This window comes from Sorex araneus, chromosome 1 (assembly GCF_027595985.1).
Source record: "Sorex araneus isolate mSorAra2 chromosome 1, mSorAra2.pri, whole genome shotgun sequence".
Lineage (NCBI taxonomy): Eukaryota > Metazoa > Chordata > Mammalia > Eulipotyphla > Soricidae > Sorex > Sorex araneus.
Window position 1 is genome coordinate 376176588 of NC_073302.1, and position 22971 is coordinate 376199558.

General features: G+C 36.1%; 1 protein-coding gene across 2 annotated transcripts in view; it reads left to right on the forward strand.

Annotated features, from left to right (window-relative positions):
* Positions 1-22971, forward strand: part of DGKB (diacylglycerol kinase beta) — a 743388-nt gene that overhangs the window by 67714 nt on the left and 652703 nt on the right. For both annotated transcript variants that reach the window (XM_055124198.1, XM_055124199.1), the window contains exon 3: positions 1845-2105. In XM_055124198.1, the coding sequence (XP_054980173.1) occupies positions 2036-2105 (70 nt within the window). In that variant the 5' untranslated portion in view covers positions 1845-2035. The remainder of the gene's footprint in view (positions 1-1844; positions 2106-22971) is intronic.

Consider the following 22971-nt stretch of genomic DNA (forward strand, 5'->3'; position numbering starts at 1 on the left):
GAGCCAGAAAGAGAGGGACAGACATAGAAAGATTGCACTCATCTGTGGGATATAGAACAACAGAGTAGGGGATTAATACCCAAGAATAGTAGGATATAATACCAGGAGGTTGGCTCCATAGCTTGGAAGCTGGCCTCACATGCTGGGGGGAAGTCATCCCAGATAGAGAGGGGAACACCAAGTAATATGTGATTGGAGATCCTGCGAGGGAAGGGAGATGCGTGCTGAAAGGAGACTAGAGACTGAACAGGATGACCACTCAATACCCTTATTTGGAACCACAACACCCAAAAGGAAAGAGAGATATCTAATTGGAATGCCCGATACAGAGGCAGGGTGGGGTGGGGGGGATGTGACTGGGGGGTGGGAGTTTACTGGGTTCATGGGTAGTGGAGAACGGACACTGGTGGAGGGATGGGCTCTTAAACATTGCATGAGGGAAAAAGAAGCACGAAAATGTGTGAATCTGTAACTGTACCCTCACTGTGACTCACTAATTAAAAAATAAATAAATTAAAAAATGTATATAAATAGATGTAGTAACAAGGTCTTAGGCTTAATTTGGGAAACAAATAGAAAGACGCTAAAGAAAATTACACATGAAGACCAAATATAGGCACTATGGCTTTAGGTGATGATATCAGATAAATAACTGACTAATCATGCATTTCAAAAATTATCTCATTGCTTCAAAATGCTTTTCTTTTGAGGATCGTCACAGCCTTAGTATGGGTGTTTAAGGAGTAGTTGATTACAGTCTTTGATCAGAAATGGAAACCAGATGGTTTTTCATTTCATTTGCCTTTATAGATGAAGTAGTAAGTAGTGAGTTCCTGACAACGGAGGGAGTTATTTTTAAGCATGATTCACAATAGAGTTATCTGCTATCATCATGCAAGTATGTCAGGCAGTTGGAATTGTTTCAGTTAGGTAAAAATTCTGTTGCTTTATAAAATTTTACAAAAAATAAAATTATTTTTCGTTGCTTCAGAAATTAATTTTCTGGCTCTCAAAGTCTATTTACATGACTGATACAATAAGGTTAATTTCACATTTCAGAAAATCAGGCACACCAGCATATTGAAATTGTAGGTATATAGAGAACTTAGTCTTTTTAATTATTGGATCCAGATGTTTATGTAGTGTGTTTAAATATAAAAATGCTGATGATTTTCAAATTGTTAAACCTCACAACCTTGTTATTATGTAAAATTTGCAAAATAACAAAGAATAACTTGTATGAAATAAGAATTTATAAGGTATACTCACATTTTTTTACATTTTTGTTTTGTTTTGGGACCACACCCAGCAGTGCTTGGAACTTTCTCTTGGACTTTTAATCATAGATCACATCTGGTGGGACTTAGGGGAAACACATGCATACTGGAAATTGAATCTGTGTCGGATATGTGCAGGAGAAATGCCCTACCCATTGTCCTATCACACCAGCCCCCAAATTATGTATTTTTATCCTTAGTTTTTAGTTTAGGGAGATATACCTCTTTGCTCAGGCCTAAATCCTGGCTCTGTGCTCAAGATTCGGTCTTGCCACGTCTTAGGGGGTTATAGATAGGACTAGTGATTCATCCTCAGGAGGGCTCTTTATAGATAAGCAAGCATCTTACTCCCTGTGCTATATCTCTGACCCACATTTGTAGTTATAGTCATATTTATTTTCTGTTTGTCATTAGGAACTGTATATTAAATGCTATTAAAGTGAATGAATAAAGTTGAATATGATACAAATTAGAATGACATCAAACTAATAATTATGAGTTCAAGTTTTTAGCGTTTGAAAGTATCAGATTTTGTGAGTATTAATGCAAATTATTTTTCCCTTTCAGGACTTTTATGCATTATTGAAACTTCAAACCATCACCCATAGTGATTTCATTTTGACTGACTGCATATTTAGAAATTGTGAAGAATTTTATCTTGAAACATGCCCTGCTGAAAGTGTGAATCTTAGAATTCTGCCAATCACCTACATAAAGAATTCTTCACCTGGTATGTAAGACAACTTCCTGCCACCATCATGACAAACCAGGAAAAGTGGGCCCACCTCAGCCCCTCAGAATTTTCCCAACTTCAAAAATATGCTGAATGTAAGTATTTCTATTGATTATATTATCTATTCGGTATTTGTGCTATATAAGTTTTCATGTATTCACTAATATAAATAAGAGGACTTGTTTATCATCAAGATGGTTGTAGGTGTATGTTTTGTAGTTCTAAGCTGGAGATGGTCATTTGGCATGAGAAAAAGGAAAAAGGAAATACATTACACAGGGAATGTAGTATGAATGGTGAGAGTAGAGAGAAAACCATGGTAACTGAAAGAATAAGATGCAAGAAATAGAAATAGAAAATGTGCAATTGCACATAGTAGTGAATGGGAAAATCTTGAATCTGCTGGAAAACTTTTGCAATCAGGAAGGGTAGAAAACAGGAAAGGGTGTTAGGAATAGGCAGAAACAAGATAAAAAAGAAAAAGGCGAAACTGGAAGAGCGAAAAAATTGATGAGTCAGTAATAGTTCTCATTTAAAGGGTACATTTTATAAATAAAATGAAATATTTATATCAAAAATAATCAAATATAAGTATTTACAATAACAAAAACAGTATTAGTATTTCAAAAGACCTATTTCAAAGGTTTTTAAGTATCTTCCTTAATCAAGGACTTATATAAGGAGTTATTCTGGGTGGAGGTTTGAGTGATGGTGGGTATTGAGTGCTGGTTTGTTACAAGGAAGTGACAAATCTGGTTTGTTGGTTTGGTTTTGCTGGTTTGTTGCAATGAAGTTACAAATCTTTAAGAACATGCACATTTCCATAATGAGCAGGATTTAAAGTGTTATATTGATGGGGATTTGAAATTTGTAGCCTTTATATTCAAAAACTATTTTGAGGCACTTAGCACACATCCATTTATTATGAAGAAACTTGATCTTCAAATAATTGAATCCTTATCTATGTTCATCATACTAATAATTTCTAAGTTGTGGAAAATGTATTGCCTTTTATTTCTACTTTGTATATGCTGTTTGCTGACAACATATTACGCAGTAATTAAATAAACATTTCTCAGTACTACTTCACTGAGATTTTACTGCATGGTGCTGTCGAAAATACAAATAAGAACCATCTGTGTCTTCCCTTCAGAAAATTTTTATAGCCTAAAGAAGGTTAGAAACTACTAGATGACTGCATATCCAGGTGCAATAGTCTAAGCGTCACATGTAAAGTTTAGGGTTGGGTAGTGCTCTCATTCAGTTGGTAAATAAGAAATCTTCATGGATGAAAAAAAGAATTGAGATGCATCCTTACAAAACAGATTTCAGGTAAATAATTAAAAAATTAATAAGAAGAACTTAAAAGAAAGCAGCACAATTTAAAGCAATAGGGATAGCTATATTTAGCCAAGCATTAATTAATGGTATAAGTGCAGATAAGGCTGAGATATGAATAAACTGATACATATGAATTAGGTAGTGTGACTAATTGTAGTGTTTTAAGATTAGAGAAACATGAATAATTCTATTCTTTAAGAAGTTTAATTTTCAACTATGAGAATACAGCACGATAATTGGTGAGACCTTAGTTAGGTCAATAGATTATCAGACCAGAAAATTAAAAGGGATTAATGAGACTCTACCAAATAACAGGGTGTTTAGTTATTTGTATTAATACTCAGAAGGGTGTGTTTAGAATTTTTAAAAATAGGAATATTGAAAGATAAAGAGATAAAGAGAAATGAAGATAGGCAAGAGAGAAGGAAAACAGTAAAGAAAGAGAGGAAAAATAACATTGCAGGAAAATATAACTCCAGAGATTTGATGTGGAAAAGGTTTAATTTGGTTACAAAGTCTCCCACACAAAGTAAGTGCTGAAGGTCATGGGATAGTCCAAGATTTAAAGTATATGTTTTCATTTAGCAGGCCCAGGCTCAATCTTTGGTAAAAGATTGTACCCTAATTACAGTGAGGTATTGTCACCTCCCTGCCCCCTCAGATTATGTTTAATTTAATCTGATTATCAAAATATATTTCAGTACTTAGATATTAAATTTTAAAAAGTTGTGATAAAAATAAATAGGTAAGTTATTGCTGTGATAGCTGAACATTTTCTTGACTAGTAGTCAGTTATTCTATAGTTTGGTATTTTCATTGACTAGGGAATGATAGTTTGCATTTAATTATATCATACAATTAATTTAGTAATCAAGTTGAGGAAATGACTAAAACAAGTCCAAGTAAAAGTTGTGGCAAGGGCTGGAGGGATAGCACAGCGGGTAGGGCTTTTGCCTTGCACTCGGCCAACCTGGGTTCGATTCCCAGCAACCCATATGGTACCGTGAGCACTGCCAGGCGTAATTCCTGAGTGCTTGAGCCAGTAGTAACATCTGTGCATCGCCGGGTGTTACCCAAAAAGCAAAAAAAAAAAAAAGAAGAAGTTGTGACAAATGTCAAAGATATAAGAAGTGACACAGTAAGTCAAATAACATACTAAATTTTATGAGTAAACAAAACTTATAAATATAAATGATAAAACTAATTATAACACCATTAGCATTATACTTGATAAACTTATATTTCCTTCCAAATTGTATTTTATTCATGCACCATGAGTTACAAACTTATTCATAGTTGGGATTTTGACAAACAGTATTCCATCACCTATATTGCCACCAGTGTCAACTTCCCTCAACCAGTGTTCCAGGTTTCCTCCCCTGCGCACTATTTTTAGCTCTAGCTATGTATACTTTGTACTCTGAAATAGCCAAGTATATGTGAAATGTTATATTTAATCTTCCAGGAAGTTTCCCATAAAATTAGGCAGTGAAGGACATACCAATCAGACTGTATTCTTGTATAAAAGTTATCATCACTGTATCACTATCATCCTGTTGTTCATCAATTTGCTCAAGTGGGCACCAGTAATGTCTCCATTTGTCCCTGTTGCATGCTATTGTAGCTCAATTGCGTATTGGGGGCTCTTTCAGGATCAGGGTAATGAGGACCATCGTTGTTACTGATTTTGGTATATTGTCAGTATAATTGGAAACAAACATATCATCCTAAATGATATGAAGCAGTGTATGTTTATACTAATCCACAGTATTTAAGATTCAGATCTTCATGTGGCAGTATAATATTGGTAGTGACAATCTCCCATATTCTAAGAGAAAGATAGTACAGTGGATTTACTTTCTTGGTTGTGAGTGCTTTGCGTATTTCCTTAAGCAATTGTAAATGTACATGACTAAATTATTTTTAAAGTATTTAAGATAAAGTTTGCAATATGAAATAGTAAACATGTATATATCATTTAAGTGTTTTGTATGTTTTTATGGAAATTGGTTTGGAATATGGTAAGTCTGAATGAATTATTCATGGATCTCTCTACCACTGCAAAATCAAATTCAGTTTTGAATGAAGAGAATATCGTCAAGATCACTGCACCAATTTATCTTATTTTAAATTTTTTCTACAATAGAAACAATAATACTGCATCCTATTTTGTGTGGACTATTTTCTAACAAAGTATTATAGACATGGTGAGTTGCAAACAACAGAAATTTATTTCTCACAGTTCTGGAAGTTGGAGGTCTCAGTTAATGGTTTTTGCTTAGTTAGATTGTCAAGAATCCATCTGGCTGATAAACTGCCAAGTTCTTGTAATTTTCTTAATTTGAAAGTGACAGAGTAATGATAAATCTCCAGGAACTTTAAAGGACACTAATCAGCTCATGAGGGCTCCAGCAACAAGACCTCATCTAACTCTAATTTTCACCCACATACCTTTCATATTGGGGGCAGGTGTAGGATTTGAAAATATTTATTTGTGAAGACACACTCAATTTTTTTTCCTTTTTGGATCACATACAGCAATGCACAGGTGTTACTCCTGGCTCTGCACTCAGGAATTACTCCTGGCGGTACTCAGGGGACCGTATGGGATGCTGGGAATAGAACCTGGGTTGCCTCATGCAAGGCAAACACCTTACCCCCGTGCTATCACTTCAGCCCCAAGACACACTCATTTAGTCCATTACACACCTCAACCATGCCATGAATTAATTATTTTAGGCAGTTATGTGGGCTGGAGCGATAGCACAGCAGGTAGGGCGTTCACCTTGCACGCAGTGGATCCGGGTTCGATTCCTCCATTCCTCTTGGGAAGCCCAGCAAGCTTCCAAGATTATCCCACCCACATGGCAGAGCCTGGCAAGCTACCTGTGGCATATTCTATATGCCAAAAAACAGTACCAACAAGTCTCACAATGGAGACATTACTGGTGCCCGCTTGAGCAAATTGATGACAGTGACAGTGACAGGCTATTATGATTAATTAAATATAGAATGATATTGGCACATATACTTAATTAAGCAACTATCCCATTAGATAGCTGTTGTCCAAACCCTATCCCATCATACTTTAGATTCTGACTTTGAGAAAGTCACTAAACATCTCTGTGCTTAAGTGTAAGTATGCCAAGTGATGTAAGTACGAAACTGGATGAATTAATATATGTCCCAGAAAGAGAACAGTGCCTGGCAAACTCTAAGCCCTTTGTTTGTTTATAATTGTTATTTTATCGGCAAAAGTGCTTGTGTAATGTTGATTAAACATATCGGTGACAGTTCAGTAGAAAAGTGTCACATTTTTGAGACATAAGAATCAGTGTCATTTTTTTTTTTTTTTTTGCCAGAAGACCAGATTCTTCCCATAAGGTAGAAGCTTCTGATGCTATTGGCAGCTTGGGTTCTCCGTTGCCCACCACAGAAACTGAAGGCAACTAATGTGAAGCCCGCTGTGGCTGCCTACAGCATGCTGGGACCAAGCTCCTTCTCTGGGTTTCAGGCTGAGTCACTCCATGGGAAACATTTCCATTGATATGTGGGAGAGAAGTATAATTTTCTTTTCCATTCTTTATATAAAGTCATCCAAGCAGTTGTTCCAACAGTGGGTTCTTATTACTGCCATGTATAGAACTGAGCTTATCACATTGTTAGGTTGACATTACTCCCTGCTGTCCTTTCAGGGATCAGCAAAGGGTTAAGAAATTCCCTGTCTTTTCCAGGATAACAATATTTTCTATGTAAAATCGACATGATATTTCCAAGTGATTCATTATCAACCCACATATTGTCACTTAGGATAATTTTTTATTTGCTATATATAAATTGTGCTACATAGCATGTAGATTATTTTTGAAAATTTCTGTGTTATTATGGTGGGAACACTTCCAAACTTTTATAAATTTCATGCTGTTTTTAGAAGGCATTGTAGAGAGCTTCAGAATTATGATGAACTTGTTCTTTTCAATAAGCACCAAAGTGCCTAGTTCAGAACTAATTTTTAATTTTCACCGTTGGTGAGATACATGTGCCATGTCTTAAAAAGAGCACAGGTTTCAGAGGCCAACTGGTATTTGACAGTATGGGACACACTTGTGACCTTCCACTTACTTGTCATGTGACTTTGAGAATATTATTTAAACTACTTCTGTTTCTTCTCAAAATGTATACTCCCGTGTCAGAATATTATCAAATTTGGTGGACAATTATCATGGTCATAATTAATAGTCTTCAAGGGCCTATTTTAAATATTATATTAACTTTAGTTAGGTATTAACTCAGTACTCACCATAAACCTCAGAGAGTTTGAAGCAATTGACCTCTTTATACATGGTAACCTAGCCCACAGCTATAGCACAATAAGTGAAATAGATCGAAATTTTAATAATTAATTTTATATGACTATTGATATATTAATAAATGGGTAGCTCATTATGTTTCTAAAATAGACATAGGTGGAATTAAGATTCAGTGACAGTTATAGCCAGTTCTCAAGTTATACTTTGCTTACAGGGCAAAACAAAGAAGCAGAGTTTCTATCTATAGCTTAATCCCAAAATGAATTAAAACATATATCAGACTCAGTGATATTCTGCCAGAAGTAGATATTTCAGTATTCCATCCACACAATTTTCCTGTTCCCAGGAATGTAGATCTTCCTCTATCAAAACATGAGGAATGAGATAGATGAGAGTGAAGTCATGAAGCAATTATAATAAAAATATATAATGAACTATTTTCCCTTTCAACGTAATTGAACTGGGGCTGTCATGATAGTAAAGTGGGGAGGGTATTTGCCTTGCATGCAGCAGACCCAGATTTGATCCATGGCATCCCAAATGGACCCCCAGAACCCAGAAGTAATTCCTGAGTGTAGAACAAGGAGTAATCCTTGAGCATTGCTAGGTATGACCTTCCCCCCAAAAAAACCCCCAAAACTTGAACTTTTAAAAGAATTTCAATCTCTTGTGTAATGGTAATTTTGACTTTGATGTATATTTTGCGCCATGTAAGTTGGGACAAGCAGAGTGGAGAAAGAAAAACTTGTGTGTCTTCAATTTATTGTTAAGCAACTTTGAACCTCATGCTATAACTGGAATATTCCATCCAGGCATAGGTTTTAGTTTTGCCCTCTATTACATTGATTATTTTGAAAGGTTATGCCAATTATGGATAAGTGCTCTTTTTGTTCAGATGAGAAAACTGGCAAGAGCCATTTAGCACCGTGGTTGAGAAACAGTTTGATGTCATTATTTGATTATAAACAGATTAGATTCTAGTACTCTGAGGTACCTCTTAGTTTCTTCACCTATGACACAGTATTGCCATCATAATAACATGTGAGAATACATCTGTTTGCTGAGAAATCAACATGTTATGATCGAGGTTAAAATGGCAGTGATGGATAATTTAATAACAAATGAAAACATTTTTCCCTCTTTTATTTAGCTTTATTCACTGATATTACTTGTGTTAAATACCTTGACTTTGATCTGACACCTGGTCCGAAGTTCTATGTGTTATTCTATTTCAGATTTTGTATGTCTCTCATATCTGAACCTGTTTCTTATGATTCACATTGATTAACTCAGCACTTTTTGGCTCTGACCCAGATTTTATTTCTGGAATGTAAATTGACTAAATAATTTGTTATATTTCCTCTCTGGCTCTGGTACCAATTTATTATACTGTTTCAGATTCTATTTCCTTTGGTTATTTTTTGTGGATTATTTGCCTTTAATCTTTCAATATTTAAATATTGAAATAGTAAAGGAAGATATTAAGTATAAATGCAAATTTTCCCTTATTTTATCATCTTAAATGCATAATGTTTATTTTAAACATGTATTTTTTTACTTTTCAAGAATTGCCAAAATGATAATTTTAAAATTCATGGTCCTAAATATTGAAACTTTGAATTCCATGAAAGGATGCCCATAGTGGGGCAAATTATGTCAGACTGGAAATTTTCTGAAATCTCATAGTTAAAATATAACTTTCTTTCCTCTTATATTTTATTTATAGACCTGTGTCTTCAAATGTTTAATTTCTTATTGTACTAGGTAAAGTTTGTGTAAAACACAAAAATAAAAAGAAAGGGCTCGCAGGCGGCGAGGCAGGCGAAGGAAGGAAGAAGGCCAAACTGGTTGCTCGATCGGTTTATTTCATGTCCATCTCCATTCTCCTCTGATTCTCCTCCTGCTTCTTTCTCCCCCATCCTACTTCATTCTCTCTCTCTCTGCCTCTCTCCCGGCTCTCGGTCTCTCTCTCGATCTGTGGATCTGGCCCCCGTGGATCTGGCCCCTGTGGATCTGGCCCTGTGGATCTGGCCCCGGTGGATCTGGCTCCGGTGGATCTGGCCCCCAACCCACTCTTACAGCCTAGTTAAATCTCCCCAGCATGAGGGGGTTGGGGCATACACATAGGTGTGGTCAGCAATAGGGTAAGGTTCTTTTCCCTCAGGGGATGCTTCTCCTAGGACTTAATTCTCTATCAGCAGGAGGATCCACCCAAGGGCGGAGTCCCATGAATGTGTTTCTCTTCTCCTCAGCCAGCAAGCATATAAGAATTCATAATATTAATTATTTTGTATGGACACAATAAGAGATGCATTAAAGCTTATAGAATTGCTCTCCTGGGGCCATCTCAATCTCAGACTACAGTGCTCAGGCCAGATCAGTCTTTCCTATCCCCGGCAGGGTCCCAGTCTCATAATTACTATTGGATCATGACAGCATTTGTCTATGATCAAGCTCTTAACTTATAGTTAAGAATTAGGCACTTTGGCCAGGCCCATCTCGATGCCAGGGTAGCACATAACTCACCGCTTGCCCTGGATCCTTCCCGTCCCACGTCGGGGACCCTACTTTGGGGTACTAGGAACTGAGGGCAACTGAGGCTTAAGTGGAGAAAGCAGATGCCCAGGAGGGAATATCGAAGCCAATTAAGTCTTAAGTTATAAAAACATAATATTGTCTTCTTGTGTCTATACAAAAAAGACATAGCTTTAAAGTAAATTATTCAAAAGGCATAAAGAGGAGCGAAAGGCAATGTTATAATATTCAGTGTCCTAGAAAGTTCTGACCTTACCAATAAACAGAGTTTGATTAGAGGAAGAGCAGATAAACTGGTAGAATTGGTTACAGATAAACAAAGGAATGGGAGTGACTCGGGAGCACTTTGATGGGTGTGACTGATAAACCTAAGCTCCTAGTGGCAAGGGGGAAAGGACAAACCAATGATATCCAACAAAGTTCAATAAGATAGAGATGTCATCAAGTTAAAAATATTGCAGATCTAGTACTTAACTTTCTACTTTCTGATGTTTCACTTTGTATAATTTCCTCAAAGTCCATCTATTCTATTGTAAATGGCAAATTAAATTATTTAAAATAAAGGAAGCTTATAATATTTCATATGTAACTGTATTATTTAGTTGGGTATTTTTGGGGGCTGGGGGCACATTTGGCACTGTTCAGGAATTACTCCTGATGGCGCTCAAGGGGACCATATGGAGTGCTGGTGATTGAATCTTGTTGACTGTCTGCAAGGCAAGGACTGTACCCACTGTATTATTTCTCTGGCCCTCTACTATTTTTTTATTATTATTAATTTATTCATTCGTGGACTTGTAGGTTGTTTCTGGGCTGTGGCAATTGAAAAAATGCATAGTGATGAACAAGGCTGTGCTGCTATCCTTTCATGACAGTGATTGTGTTTCCTTTAGATAGATACCCGGAAGTCAGAGGTAGAAGGACCAATACCAGATGTTCTCTGTGGTACAGAGACAAACAGAACGGGAGATTAAACAGTATTAAATGCTAACTAACCCTTTCCCTTGAATTACAAAACTGAGATTGTCAAATAGGGTAAGATATTTGAGATGGGGGAAATAAAGATGGGAGGAATAAAGAGGTGGAAGTATAAATACTAGAAGTAACATAAGAACATTCTTGAACTGTTTCATGCACATTGGTGGTGGTAAATTATGGCAACGGTACATCGAAACCATGAATATTAATATTATTACATTACATAAACTATAACAATAATTGAATAAAATAGGTATAGGCAAGAATTGCATATACTCCTTTTGGGTTATATGGTAGTTTTAGCTATAATTTTTTTGTGAAAACTTTGTATTATTCCTTATATTAATTGTATCAAATTTCACACAAACAGCAATGATATCCTTTTCTCCATATTCTGCAGACACCCTCCACCCAACCTAATTTTTTGGTAGTAGCTATTCTAACTTGTGTAATATAGGATCTTAATGTTTTTGTTTTCATTTCCTTGATGGTAGGCATGAACATCTGTTCATATGTCTGTAAGCACGTGATCTGCAAAGAGAACTTTGTCGCAGAAAAGCTAGGTGTTTCATTATAACCTCCTCATGATTTAGCTTAATGGTTAGATAATTAAGGGCTTAGTCTCTGTTGCAGATCGTGGGGCTTTGAAACGATGCCTTGAAGACCTTCAGATAGTTGATAAAGGGGTATGTTTCCTGGGCCAAGCATCCAAAGTCCAGGGGTTCAGAATTTTGTAGATACCTTTTGGAGGTATTTACAATCAACAAAGATATCCACACAGTCAACAAAGACAAGGGCAATTTACACCAGTGACAATAATGATTTTGGGGCTCAGCTATAGAGAATATGAGCTGGTCCTTTAAGAACATGTTGCACTTCAATATCATCTTGCAGGTATCCTGGATATAAAACCAATTGGCTTTCAAAGCTATATTCCAAATTCTTGGTTTCCTGTTGCTCAAGTGGAATTCTTGAATATGGGGGTTGTTATGCGACATCCATATTTCTTCTCCTCAGGGAGAGCTGGAATTATGAGTTACCTCTGGCTTCTGTATTGTCTCAGTGGGAATGAGGTTTATGGAGAAATCATATCTCATCATCTTTTACCTTTTTTAAGTTCCTTTTTTTTCCTCATTTGCTCACTGTGTAGGAGTGATTCAGCCTGTTTTTAAGAGGGGAAGATTTTTGGCTTGTGGGAGGAGGTAATTTCAGGAGCATCCTATATTCCATCTAGAATTGCAACCTATGGAAGTCTTCTGGAGAGCTTTTAGCACTGCTTCATGCATACAGGAATTGAGAGGGGAATGGGATTTTAATTTTAGCTGAAAATATTGAATAGGTGGTAAGTGAAACTCTAAGCAGTTATCAGAGCATGTACAGAGGCATAAAATAATTAAATACATTGTAAGAATTAAAAAGTATGTTGACATATGTGTATATTTGTGTGTGAACATGTATATTTACACAAGAGAATTTATTATTACTATTATTGCAGTAGTACTAGTAGTAGTAATAGTAGTAGCATTGGTTTTGGGGACACACTCAGTGGTGCTGAGGGCCTACTTCTGGCTCTGTGCTCAGGGATCACTAAGGGGACCTTATGGGATGCTGGGGATCAAACCTATGTTGGATGTATGCAACACAAGCATCCTACCCATTGTACTATCACTCTTACCTAAGAGCATTTATTTATATAGAATAACTGAGATCAAGCTGAAGAATTAGTAACTTATGAAGGATGAGCTGATGAATGTGAAATAAGGTGTGTATCAATGTATCTTCATTTGGAGATATTAAACATGTTAATTAGGAGGTTAGACAACTTATGAAATTTGAATGTCAGAAATAACTAGGTATAGAATAATGTGGATAAAAGGGAGCTTAAGAGGCAATGAGGAGGCTTTTTCTCTTGTAGAGTTTGTTGTATGTGCAGATCTACTTGAGGTTTAAGGCAGCATTGACAGAGTGGTAGACAGATATTTGAGAGACTATCTGGAGGAAGAATTAATGAAATCCCAATCAGGACAAAGGAAGAAAGACAAGAAACTACCGTTAGGGGAACTAAGTCAATGTGGTTCACTCATCATGGAAATAATACAGAAAAAGATGTTTTGGGAAGAAGTCTAGTGGACTTACTGGGTGCATTAAACCATTGGTTCCACAAAGTAAAATGGGATAGAAAATATATTTTGTGGCATACAAATCTCACATATTCTAGAAAGAAGTTAGAACTATATATAGTAGATATTCTTTTTGTGCTATGGATAGTAATCAAGCCACAGTTATAGAGTATATGACCCCGTGGAAGTAGATTGAACGAGGATAAAGGATGGAGAAAGACACTAGAGAATGTTAAACAGCTAAAGATACTTTTGCGGAAGTGATTCCAATAAAAAATTTTTAAAAATGATTCACAGAAAGGAAGTTGTATTTGAGTAAATATTACTCCAAAATCTATAGAAGACAATATTTTCAAAAGGCAAAATCCAAAAATATAATAATTACAGTGTGTCCATAATCTTTATCATTTGGAATGTTACCATTAGTGGTTTCTTTTGTTTTGTTTTGATTTTGCTTTTTGGGTCCATTTGGCATTCCTCAGGGGTTACTCCTGGCTTTGCACTCAGGAATTACTCCTGGTAGTGCTCCGGGGACCATATGAGATGCTGAGAATCAAACCCAGGTCAGATGTACTTTCGCTCCAGGTCCCCCTTTTTTGTGTGTGTTTTTGGTAAGGGCTTATTTTCTTATAACAGTAAGTGAATGTGATGAGTGGGAAAAGTGAGGCTATGGTAATGTACTTGAAATTTTTGCGGTCTTAGCATTAAAAAAAATAGAAAATATCATAGCTAAAATCAATAGGGTAATAAAATTTTTAGCTAAAAAGGTTTAAAGCTTCTTTTCTGGTGCAGAATGAAAAGAAAGATATCTTTATAGAGGAAATAGAACTGCATACAAAGGGACTATCTTGTGATAAAGCATTTGAGCCTATGGCCAAATCTGTTTATTTTCTTAATGTAGAAGTATGGGACTTTAACAAGTTATATAACCTTCCTAAATTCTAAGTTTCACAACTCTGTAATTAAGAAAATAATAAAGCCCATCTCACAAAATTGTTGTATGGCTAAACTAAAATAATATGTGTTGAAATGCTTTGTAAACTGCAAACCCCCATATGTAAGTTAATTACCACTTTCATTGTTATCATCATTACAATGTTCTATCTTTTCACTATTTCTTTTCCTGTAACTCTGTTTCTCTGCTTCTTCCAAACATACATTTATTAGTTGTTATTGGACTATTTGAGAAATAACCCCCTCCTCCATGTAGCCCAATTGCTCTATTTTGCTAGCTCCTCTTCAAATCCAACAGCCTCTTCCAAATTGTTACCTAAAAGCACAGAATCTTTTCTCATACCCAAACCTACATTGAATACAAAAGAGCATTGACAAAGTGATGCTGGGTCAGGCTATTTGAGACTTACCCCCCTGCTCTATGTGGCCCAATTGCTCTATTTTGCCATACAGCTTGTCTTCAAATTCAGCAGCCTCTCTCAAATCATTAGCTAGGAGCATAGAATCTTTTTCCCTACCAAACTTGCATTGACTACAAAAAGGATATTGTCAAAATGATGCTAGGCCAGAAATTTTATTATAATGCTTAATGTTAGCATATTAGCATTTCTGATGCTAAAAGGTTTCACTGGACCAGAAAAAAAAAATCTTCATTATGCCACAGTACATGCATCATGAGCTAAAATATCTTCTGCCATGGGTGTCACATTCTAATTTAATGCTTATATGCAGTCTTTCCATAGTGCTCTCTGAGGATCGCTTAATTCACACACACACACACACACACACACACACACACACACACACACACACACATCTTTACTGGGGGTTACCATTCCTGTCCTTGTTCCTCCCAGCATTGTTTAGTGGTGTCTACCAGAGGAGTAGCTCTTTGTTGCTCACATGTACTATTTGTTGCAGTCTGGCCAGAAATTGCTTGTGGCATCAGAGATACTCAATGTTTTCAAGGCTTGATGTCAGTCACTGCGCAATTCCCCCAGACACCATCTAAATCTCCTAATTGACTGTAAGTGAGCATTTATTTTGTTGAAGAAGGGTCATGATCTATGTCTACCAATTTTTCACTAGAAAAATTTCACAGAAAAAAATACCTTTAAGACATAGTCGGGAATAAAACTTGTATATCCTCTGCTTAAGAAACCTGTAGAGATGGGGCTGGAGCGATAACACAGTGGGTAGGGTGTTTGCCTTGCGTGTGGCCGACCTGGGTTCAATTTCCAGCATCCCATATGGTCTCCGGAGCACCACCAGGAGTAACTCCTGAGTGTATTGAGCCAGGACTCAACCTTGTGCATTGCCGGGTGTAACCCAAAAAGAAAAAAAAAAAACCTGTAGAGAGCTGGAACTATAACACAATGGATAGGGTGTTTACTTTGCATGTGGCTGAACAGTGTTTGAGCCCCAGCATCCCATATGTTTCCTGCTCCCTCCATCACGCTCGGTAAAAAAACAAACCTAACCCGAGTAAACATGACAAATGCATTGAAAATTGTCTCCCAATTAACATATGCTAGTCACTGTCACCATAATAAGTCCAGAGGTTGATATAAATATATTTTGCCCTCAGATAGTCTTTTATTCCATTTAATGGTAGCCTAAGATTATGTCTAGAGTCCATTTTGAAATCATTCTCCTTGTTTTCCCATTGATTTATAATTAGGTTTTCAGATCCCAACCTTTGTACCCTACATAATAAAGGTAGATGTCGTATTACTTTCCTGAAGGGGAATTACTTCAGTTGTTGGCAATTTATACCCTACCCATGAAAATTACAATAATTAGTGTTGGATGGAGAAGTAAGTTTTTTAAAACATAGTTTTTCACTGGAGCGATAGCACAGCAGATAGGGCATTTGCCTTGCACACGGCCAACCCGGTTCAATTCCTCCGTCCCTCTCTGAGAGCCCGGCAAGCTACAGAGAATATCCTGCCCGCACAGCAGAGCCTGGCAAGCTACCTGTGGCATATTCAATATGCCAAAACCAGCAACAAGTCTTACAATGGAGATGTTATCGATACCTGCTTGAGCAAATAGATGAACAATGGGATGACAGTGCTACAGTGACAGTGCAGTTTTTCATGCAAAAACATTATTTTCCTAAGTATGTGTTACAGTACACTTGTTTTTTAGTGCTTTATTATAGAATAGATATATTAAAGGAGGATTTGGAGCAAGAGAACAAATAGTCGGACTAAGTCAGATGGTTTCTCTTTGCAGAAAGCTTTGAGGACTATTTGTACCTAAATGAATGTTGAGGATATTGGTGACCTCTATCCAATGTTATAAATGCCTGTGGAGGATAATATGTATCTATTGAGCTACCCTGTTTGCCAAATCTTAAATAACTATAGCCAGTTTTCCATCTATTACTTGCTTGTTTTGGGTAATTAACTGCTCTCTGAAAAGTACTTCAAATTGAAGCCAGTGAAAACAAATGATCCCACATGAAATATTAAGAGTAAAATGTAGGTTGACTTACAGAAAAATAAAGATCTGAGTTGGAAAGGCATGTTTACGTGATGATAACAAAAGTTTGCCAAAACGTTTCTGGTGTATTTCTTTGTGCATCTCAGAGATTACTATGGTATATTTATATGTGGTATATAATATATATAAATGTTTACCAAATATAGTCTTTTTCTCTAGAAGGCAATCAGGAGGTAGTCTGAAATGAAACATCTCTCAATACATTATTTGTGGGATGGCTTGATAAGACTCTTAAAATAGTCTGTTGCCAGTACAGTATTAGCTAGTTTTGTTGAAAAAAATGAATATAAGCAGTATTTTTCAAATGTCTGAGCACAACCATTCTAAATAAAACTTCCTGGAAAAGTTTATGTTTTCTCCTCAGCTACTTACCTCATATTTTCCTCACGAATTCCAATATTCTTTTTCTTTTAAATCTTAAACATCTTGCAGTCTTGGATCAGATACATAATGGCTAATGATCTCAAGTTTCTTTCTCTTCTTCACTTTAAGGCTTTGCTAAGCATTTTAGGTAAGTTTTTCTGAGGCATCAAAATTTGCATCTATGGGCCATTTTCTGAGGCACTGCTGTGCAATAGCGCTTCACTCACTGATGATTTCTTCCAGTTTCAGCATTGTCTGTTGAGAAAAACACCCTGCAGAATTTCACTCCTGGTTGACACAACTGTTATCTTTAATTTTTATTTACCTTTTGTTTTTTGGGTCACACCCGATGAAGCTTAGGGCTTACTCCTGACTCTGCACTCAGGAATCACTCTTGGTGGTGCTCCATGGACCTTATGGGATTCTGGGGATTGAACTTCAGTGGCTTCGTGCAAGGCAAATGCCCTACTCTCTGTACTATCTCTCTGGTCCACCATTATCGTTATAATTTTTGGCTAATTTTTTTTGTCATTTTTTTTCTCTATATGACAAACAGATATATACATTTCAAAACAGAGAATACCATTAATCTAAGAGTTACATAATATCCCCAAGAAATTCATATTACAAAAACCCACCTTCTGAATACAATTGTGGTTAAAATTACCTAAACTGGTTCTTTGAAAAGATCAGCAAACTGAAAAAAAAAAAAACCCTTAGTAGGCTTATCAAGCAAAAATAAACAGAAAAAATCCTGATAAAAAGATTTTTAGCAATGAAAGAGGCATTAAGCTGCAGAATCTCAAAGATCAAAAAGATTACAAACATCTGTATTTGCGAAGTGGAAAACTTAGAAGAAGGGAAAAAAATAGAAGTATAGAAACTTGCAACGCTGAAATCAGAAAAATTGGATAGCATGAACAGACTAATTGCAAGTACAGAGATGAAAATAATAATAAGAATTTTCTCTAGAACAGACACTCAGGACCAGATGGCTTTACTAATGACTTCTACAGAACTCAAAAACAAATGCCCATTCTGCTTGAACACATCCAAAAAAATCAAAGGGGAGACCACTTTCAAAAATATTCTATGAGGACAGATTTATACTAATCCTCAGATAGAAAATGATACCACAAGTTAAAAAAAATACAGGGGGGGCTGGAGCAATAGTACAGTGGGTAGGGCATTTGCCTTGCATGAGGCCGACCCGGGTTTGATTCCCAGCATCCCATGTGGTCCCCTGAGCACCAACAGGAGTAATTCCTGAGTGTATGAGCCAAGAGTAACCACTGTGCATCGAGAGGTGTGACCCAAAAAGCGGAAAAAAAAATACAGCCTGATCACTGATGAACATTGAGGTAAATTAATATACGGATTTTCACTGGTCCTGACTTTGGATTAGAAACAAAAAATGTAAAATACTTGAGAAATTCTACCACAAAATCTAAGATGTGTCTGTGTTTTCAGTGTGTCTCAAAATAATATATATGTGTCTCTATCATCAAGTAATATGCCACAGTGAAAGCAGCTAGAATTTAAAGCATCTTTCTGTAGTATATTTGGATTGGGTGAGGCCATTCTCAGGTCAAAATCCTTGGACAATTCTTTTACCAACTGCTTTCATATTATTCTTCATATAGTAGTTAAAATATCCAAGTGCAGTATTACATTATTACTGTACAATAATTCCATCACAGTGAGTGTAAAACTATAAGTAGGCAATAAAAAAAACATACTTGAGTACAGATGTTTTCATCTGTACTGTGATTTTTCTTTCCTTTGTGCTTCCTCTTTCATTTTATAGCTGTTTGCAGTGTATTGACTCCATTCCTCTTGAGTCCCAGGAGGTGAAAACTGGCATGACCATTTATTTTAGCATCTTAATTGGTCAAGGTCAGCTACTATTCTTGACCTTATTGCATAATGGCACAAGAGGACATAGGAAATCTTAAATCCATTTTAGAATATTCAGATTAGTGCACTGTTAAGACTAGTCAAAGGTTTGTAAATTGATACTTATTATCACCGAAAACATATTCTGTAAGCCAGACAATGTATAATAATTATAAAAAAGATTTTCTTGAGGTTTTTAAAGGTCACATTTTTCTGAATATGTTGTAAGTATGCATAATAATTTTTATAGTAACATTGTGAAATCACGAAATGTTATTATTTCTACTGTGATTATTTTATAGTTAAAGAAACTGAAGTTCAGAGAAGTGAAATAAATTTCCTAAGGTCACAGATCAATATCATAGATTTTGGTCCACATTAGGCGTATTATGTATAGAATCCATGTACTTAACTGTTGTACCAAATTTTATATTTTCTTCTTCAGGAAACCTTCAGCTTAAAACCAAAGCACAATCAAGCAAAAATTGTTTCCCAAAGAAATGAGAATAGAAAAAAATGAATACAAGGATCAAGAAATTTCTGTCATAAAGTTCAAAATATTTATAAAGGATATAAGTGTTTTCTCTGACCTAGAAGATACCACTTAACACAGTCTTGGAAGTGTTTAGATTTATAAATGGATAATTTTTCAAGTTTCTTCAATATCACCTTTTAAGGCAGCCTTGATATGTGATGGGTAGGGAGTTCAGAGTCACTTTGAAATTAGCAATAGACTGAAGGAAAAATCAGATTATGGGCTGGAGCTTTGATGAGAAATATACTTCTCTCAAGCAGAAACCTTTCCCTGACTTTAGAAAGAAGGAGCCCAAGAAGTCAGTCAGGTTTTAAAAATAACTACCTAAAAGCTTGCCTCATTTTTCCTGTAAGTTTAACGCAGCTGCCCTGTTATAAGCCCCTGAGCTGTGCAGACAAAATCAAATAGGCTGCTTCTGACACCAGCACTAACAAGAAATGCGAAAGTATAATCCAGTAAGTGAATAAAGGGTAGCTTGCAATTAGAGACTTAATCCAATTGACAAAAATAAAATGAATTACTAAGAAAGCGCATGAGCTCACTTGTGTTCCTGTAATCCTATACCTCTCAGTATTATGCTTTGTGTACATAAGGTTGAAGTGAGATCTGTTATGCTCTTGTTTATTTTATGAGAATTCTGTCAGTGTTTTGGTTATAAATAGTTAATTTTAAGGAAAGAGGAATTTGCTTTCTTCATTTGTATAAACTGTGGGTCTTATGTCTGAGCATGTCTGAGCACCGATCCAGGAGTAAGCTATGAGCACTTCAAGTGTGCACCTCCTGAAAAAAAATTGTTTCACTATGGCTAGACAAGTAATTTGGGGTATATCTACACCAGGAAAGACTAATCAGAAATAATGTATATTTATACACACACATATTGAGTGAACGGGAAAAATAGTACAGTGGGTAGGGCATTTGTTTTGAACACAGCTAACCTGGGTTCAATCCCTGGCATCACTCATTGTCACTGAGCCCAGCTAAAAGTGGTCCCTAAAACAGAGGCAGGAGTAAGCCTTAAGCATCTCTTGGTGGGACCCCGCTCACAACCTCTGCAAAAAAAAAAGAAAAAAACTCAAAATGTAAAGAACAAGTATATTTTTGAAGAGTAGTAGCACTATTTTGTTAGCCGGCAGTCCTATAAATAAGTTACCTTACGAATGAAATCACGAAATCCCGTTAATCACCGATTTCTCAGGCGGGCTCAGTAACGTCTCATTTCGGCCTTTCCCTGAGACCTTAGAAAGGATTTAGACTTGGCCCTCCTAACGATGTTGCACTGGGGGCTCTTCAAGGTCAGGGGAATGAGATCCAGCTTGTTACTGGATTTTGCATATGAATACACCATGGGAAACTTGCAAGGTTGTCCTATGTGGGCAGGAAACTCTCTGAAGATTGCCAGTTTCTCCCAGAGGGAGAAGTAGGCTAAAGATAGCGTTTCTGAGAGCTTGCTTTTAAGTCTCTCTCTGGATGTTGGGCGTTGATGGGATTACTCACACCTGGGTTCCTCTGCCGGTACCTTCATGCATGAGGCCTGTGTGAACATGTGGAGAGGGGCCTCCAGCGTGGCTGTAGCTAGGTTCCGGTGGTCTTCGGCTGCCTGGAGCTCTGCTTGGGGTGGGGAGGGAAGCTGGAGCCCATCCTCTCCTAGGGGTCCCGGGGAAGACAGCCAGATGTGCGGGCAAGAGGCTCTCTGCTCTTTACTTATTAATGCTAGGATCACTCAAGTTACCTCATCTAAACATAATCCTGTAGAAAAACACCCTTTAGTTTAATCCAGTTTGCTGCCACATATTTCATACTGTATAGGAAAGCATAATAGAACAACAGGTAAATGAATGTTTTATATAATTGCTGCTCACCTAGTATATAATTTTTCTTAGTTTGTCTCTAATTTATATGACTATTAAAACTGTTTCTGTTGTGTCTAATCAATATGAACAATTTTTTATTAGAATAGCAGGAGTCTAGAACTGCATGCTTTTATAAAATCAACAAAAAACAGTAAACAGTTTCTAAACTGTTATATTTACCTTTGTGATATGATTTTTAGAAAGACTTGATCAATGTAGTAATTATAAAGGAGTAAGTGTAAATAAGCGGTGTCTTCTAATGTCTTGTACATATCTTAATTATCATGTATAAGTCATATACAGAAATAATCTCCATCTAATCAAATGAAAATTTTTGATCTTTATCATTTTTAGTTCCCTTCCATAATGTATTTTTCTAAATTTAATCAGAGAATATATTGTTACTAATTTCAGTATTTAATTAAATTTGATCTATTTCTGACTTTTTTACTCTGAAGTCTCTTATTTTCTAGTTTTCCTTCAAACTTTATTTTCCTTTAAACTATAATTTTGTGAGAAAAACATCAGTATTTCTTGCATTTAATAAGAAAAAATAAATAGAATCATAAAAATCAACTCCATTTTCTTCCTAGTAATTATAATCTAATTATTGTTTTTGATATTTTACTTAGCTTCGTAATATTTGTGGATAAATAGATTTAAATATTAATTTTTTTCAGTAAGTAAAATAATCACACCTACAAGGCTCATCTCTTACTTCTGATTTTGTGAGATCACACCTGGAATTGCTCAGGCAGCCATATGCAGCGGCAGGGGTCAAACCAGGGATGGTCGTATGGAACCCAATGCCCTTGTAATATCTCTTCATTTCAGAGATAAACTTTTAACTTTTAAATTATAGTAAAGCATGGTCAAATTTGAGCTCTCAAAATAATAAAAATATAATCTCTATATAATATGATCTCTATCCTTGTAATTTTGAAGTTAGACTAGATATTGCTTTTATTTTCCTGTTTTGCCCAACAAACAGGAAGTCTTTAGCTAAGGTTTTCGAGGTTAGTACTGTTTATATACTTGAAACCTTCCAATTATATGAGTTAGATAATCAGTTATTTCATCTTGAATTACTCATGTCTTTTGCCTCCAGTTCTATAATTGTGTCTTTCTTTCTCCTCTTTGTTTTTGACCTAAATAGTGCCCAGGAGGCTTGAGGGTCACTGCTTATAACAGCCTAGTACTGCCTAGTACTGTTTATGGTCAGCAACAATTCAATACCACAGGGGCTATCCTCTTATGCTCCAGGCAGTATTAAGATTCGAACCCAGAATCTCTGTATGTCAGGAAATCAATTAAACTCTTTGTGCTATCTTATAGACTATTTTTATTTTATTTATTTATTTACTTATTTTTATTGAATAAGTGTGAGATACAGTTACAAAGCAATCATGATTGAGTTCCAGTCCTACAATGATTGAATATCCATCCCTCCACCAGTGTACATTTTCTATCACCAATGTCCCCAGTATTTCTCTCGTCCCACCCCATTCATCCCCCCACTGGCCTCTATCGCTGACAATTTCCTTCCTACTGTCTCTCTACTTTTGGTC